We start from the raw sequence: 3,621 nt of genomic DNA on the forward strand, positions 1-3,621 counted from the left end.
GTCAGGCTTGACAGCGTTTGACACTTCCACTGCATCTTTGAATGCTCTGGTGGAGGTGGCCATAGGGTCCCAGACCCCAGAGTCAGAAGCTAGTATGACTAGACCCACTTTTGGTAAACACGGTTGCCAGGGCGTTCTTCCACTAACACATTTGACATGAGAAACATGCCTGATAAACGTTTAAGAAGAGGGAAAGAACAAAGTCTGAAAGGCTTATGGAAGTCACATTCTTTTCCTTTGTTGTGAACGTGAATTCAACGGCGAAAGCCGTCTTTTGGATGGGATGTGGCCGTATAAATAACTTCCATTAATCTGACCAATCAGAGTGCAGCATGAGGTTAGGAGAGCCTTTACTTTATTGGTGAGCTGAACGCTTTTTAAAAGAGGCTTCACGAAACTTTTAATCATCCTTTTTTTATGTAGTCGATAAGAAATTCATAAAGTGTGTGTGTTTGAGAGGTTACATTCACTGCTTGAATTATCTTTGATAATGGCACCGCTGAAGCTTTCACTTTCAGTAGATGACGTCATTCAAAGATCATAACAACTTCCCAGCGTGTGTCGATCAAATCAAGTGACATTCGTTTAAAAGATGTGTGCAAGTGTTGCGTTTAAACTCGTGACTCCCCATTCCGTTTCGAAAATGTTTACGTGCACACACAAACACACACACCCCGATTGTGGCGTTGTTCAGTGGATGCTTGTACCTGTGTTCGACACTCGTCTACCTGGAAACCGGATGTTTTTGATTGCTTTCAAACACTGCAACCACCACATTTTTTCAGTCTTAACAATCAATAGACCGGAATCAAGAAAACAATGCTATGGTGTTTCTGGAACAAATATTTGATGTGAATTGGTGACTGGACTCGTCTACATGTACTAACCTTCAGGGTTTCGGACAAAACTCTTGCCTCATAATTATCAATTTTTTCTGTCAAAATCGCTTTCCATGTTGCCGTACCTATCCTCAGTTGGCCCCTCGTATCCACGCATGAACGACCAACGACAATGACAAACGGTATTACAATGTCTAAACAAAAGACAGAAGTTTTTTTTTTTCCGCGAATTTTACTCATGGGCCGTGTTGCATCCGTCCATGACTCTCCTCCTCATTTTTTGTCAGAGCTAGGAAGAGGACGACTCACTCAGAGTCAATATTTATTGAAGGTGTTTCCATGGTGTTCACAAATAATCGGTCGCTTTGTCAAGGGGTGAATAAAAGCATGGAGTATCAACCATAAGGTTGCTTTCTTGCTCTCTCCCTCTCTCCCGGAGTTTGGAGAGTAGGCATGGTTAAGTGACGTCGCTACTAGAGGTGGACCGGATTTCATCTGGCATACTCCTAACATTGAATAGAGGCGTCAAGAGCTTGACAAAAAAAGGTTCGAACAAAGCCTTATGACTTTCTTTTTTTGTAGATTCAGAGCCTTCATCACCAGCGGGTTCAGAAGACACATCACCTTTTACAACTACCTCCTATCCGACACGGTTTTCATCTGGTCCTGGTGAATACTCCAGATATAACTTGGGTGGAATACTAGTGAGTACAAGTAGATATTATCTACCATCATGTAATTACTTGGTTACTCCTTTTTAATGCCACTTATTTATTGTGTTATTTACACCAGACGACATTATGTTGACTCTTTGAAACCTCAAGGTGATAAAAGTCGCCCCCGCCATAGTTGTTTTAAAAGATGATATAGGCAAGTTTGGCATTGTCAAAGACTGAGTGTCATGACTAATGCGTGCAGACTGAAGGGATGAGCGGTTAACTGTTTCACTCACCACTCATTGCATATCTTCCCAAGGGTGAGCCTTCAATCTATGCTTGGTCACGGGTCCTCCAAATTTAGACTTGCAGAACACAATGCCATTGAGGAGAGCCCATGTTGTTAGGTAAAATAAGAAAGTGAAAGGTCGAATATGCTTGTATCTTTCTGTAGGCGTACAATGGAGCAAACGACAGTGGAGGAAGAGGAGGCGGTGGTAATGGCGGTGATGAAGGCGATACCTATACTCCTGGGCCTCCATTTGCGGATACAGTTTGTTCCGAGAGCTCCGAAACCGGAGCTTACACCACGAACTACATAAACGACCTTAAAATGAACGGTTCAGCAGGCTTCGTCCCTCCAGGAGGAGGTGGAGGTGGTACCTACTTTCCCAATCGAGTGATCGGTCCTCTCAATGGTCAAGATGTTGGAGCTAACGCCTTGCGAACCAAACGTGGTGTTCTACCGAAACGAGCCACTCAAGTCATGAAACAATGGCTCTTTCAACATCTTGTGGTACGTGGTGTTCATATGCTATCTTCTAGTATCTGGTAGAAGTCTGCAAAGGCGTGCATATGAAAGATTGCTGTGACATTACAATGACAAGCTCTTTCTCCCTCTTCATTTGAGACAAAAAGATCACTCAAGGTCAGATATCTCTTAGTAGGGAAAGTGAGAGTTAGGAACTTCTCAAATGTTGGCACCATCCGAACTCTTCCACAAGAGATGCCCTAGCTTCAGCCAATGAGAGGAAAGATTGATCATTTGATAGAGAAAGCAAGCAGCTATAGATGAGGTTGGGTTTGGCAGGTACTGGAGAGAATGTCTGTTCAAATTAACTGTCGCTTTGACTATCTGGTGTTCAATCAACGGGCTCCTAGGCTAAAGAGCCATAATATTCCCATCGTAACTGGAGCCGTGTAACCATTGCATCAGTCTAATGCAACAATGAGACCATGCTCTGTTACCCGATAGAGATATTCTCCTCTATCCTCCCCTCCCTCCCTCAGTGTAGCCGATTGACCCTGAGATTTGATTGGCTAATGCCTGTCTACCAGAGGTTAGTAGACAAAGTTTTCTTTTGCGGAGAAGAATCAATGAGAACACTTTTTTGCTGCATTATTTTTACAATTTCTTGTTAAAAACTATCGACGCAATTTGATGAAATTATTAAACTCGCCTTTTTGCGCCTCGTTGAGTTGTCTGTTTATCAGAGCAAAGTGGTCATTACTGTGTACGCGTTTTATGCAGAATCTCATCACTTAAGAACTCTTTTTTCGCCGCTATTTTAACAGAAAAGGGGATGTCAAATCGGGAGGAGGTAGTAAATAAGTATTCACTCATTTACAAATAAAGAGCCGCGTCGGAGGACCAATGAATTTCTAGCCATTATTAGGTGTCGCTCTGACTCATCTCAGGTGTTTGTTTATGCATGAGAATACTGATGTGCGTGCAGATGCACTACTTAGATGGTTTTTCTTTTTCATGAAGAGGCTCCCCTCCTTTTCTAGATGTTGTTGATTCCGCTTGCGTTAGCGCGCACCAGCACCCACACACACACACACGCACGCACACATGCGAGACGAAGCGTGCTTTGCATTCGTACTTCTTCTTTTTCTGCCTTTGCTTTTTTCCTTTTTGTGTAACATAACCGTGATGGTTAGAACTAACGACTACGACAATACTAGCCGTGACCGGTATCAACACGATCTCAGAGCAGTAATTGTTCCTCCTTCCTCCACCTTCCGCCCCCCCCCCCCCGNGCCAAACCACCATCGCTGCCTGTTCTGTTTATCATGACTTCTGGAAACGCCGGCCATCTCCATCTCCACCATAACAAGAATCA

General features: G+C 43.5%; 1 protein-coding gene across 1 annotated transcript in view; it reads left to right on the forward strand. All coding sequences in view use genetic code 11, as the record gives it.

The window, feature by feature from the left end:
- EGR_04519 (Homeobox protein Meis3) overlaps nucleotides 1–3,621 on the forward strand; it is a gene marked incomplete at both ends in the record, with an annotated part of 13,354 nt that overhangs the window by 6,706 nt on the left and 3,027 nt on the right. The window contains 2 exons of the mRNA XM_024493768.1: nucleotides 1,422–1,543; nucleotides 1,950–2,291. Coding sequence (XP_024351882.1) covers nucleotides 1,422–1,543; nucleotides 1,950–2,291 — 464 coding nt within the window. The remainder of the gene's footprint in view (nucleotides 1–1,421; nucleotides 1,544–1,949; nucleotides 2,292–3,621) is intronic.

The sequence above is a fragment of the Echinococcus granulosus genome (genome assembly GCF_000524195.1).
Source record: "Echinococcus granulosus chromosome Unknown EG_S00028, whole genome shotgun sequence".
NCBI classification, from domain to species: domain Eukaryota; kingdom Metazoa; phylum Platyhelminthes; class Cestoda; order Cyclophyllidea; family Taeniidae; genus Echinococcus; species Echinococcus granulosus.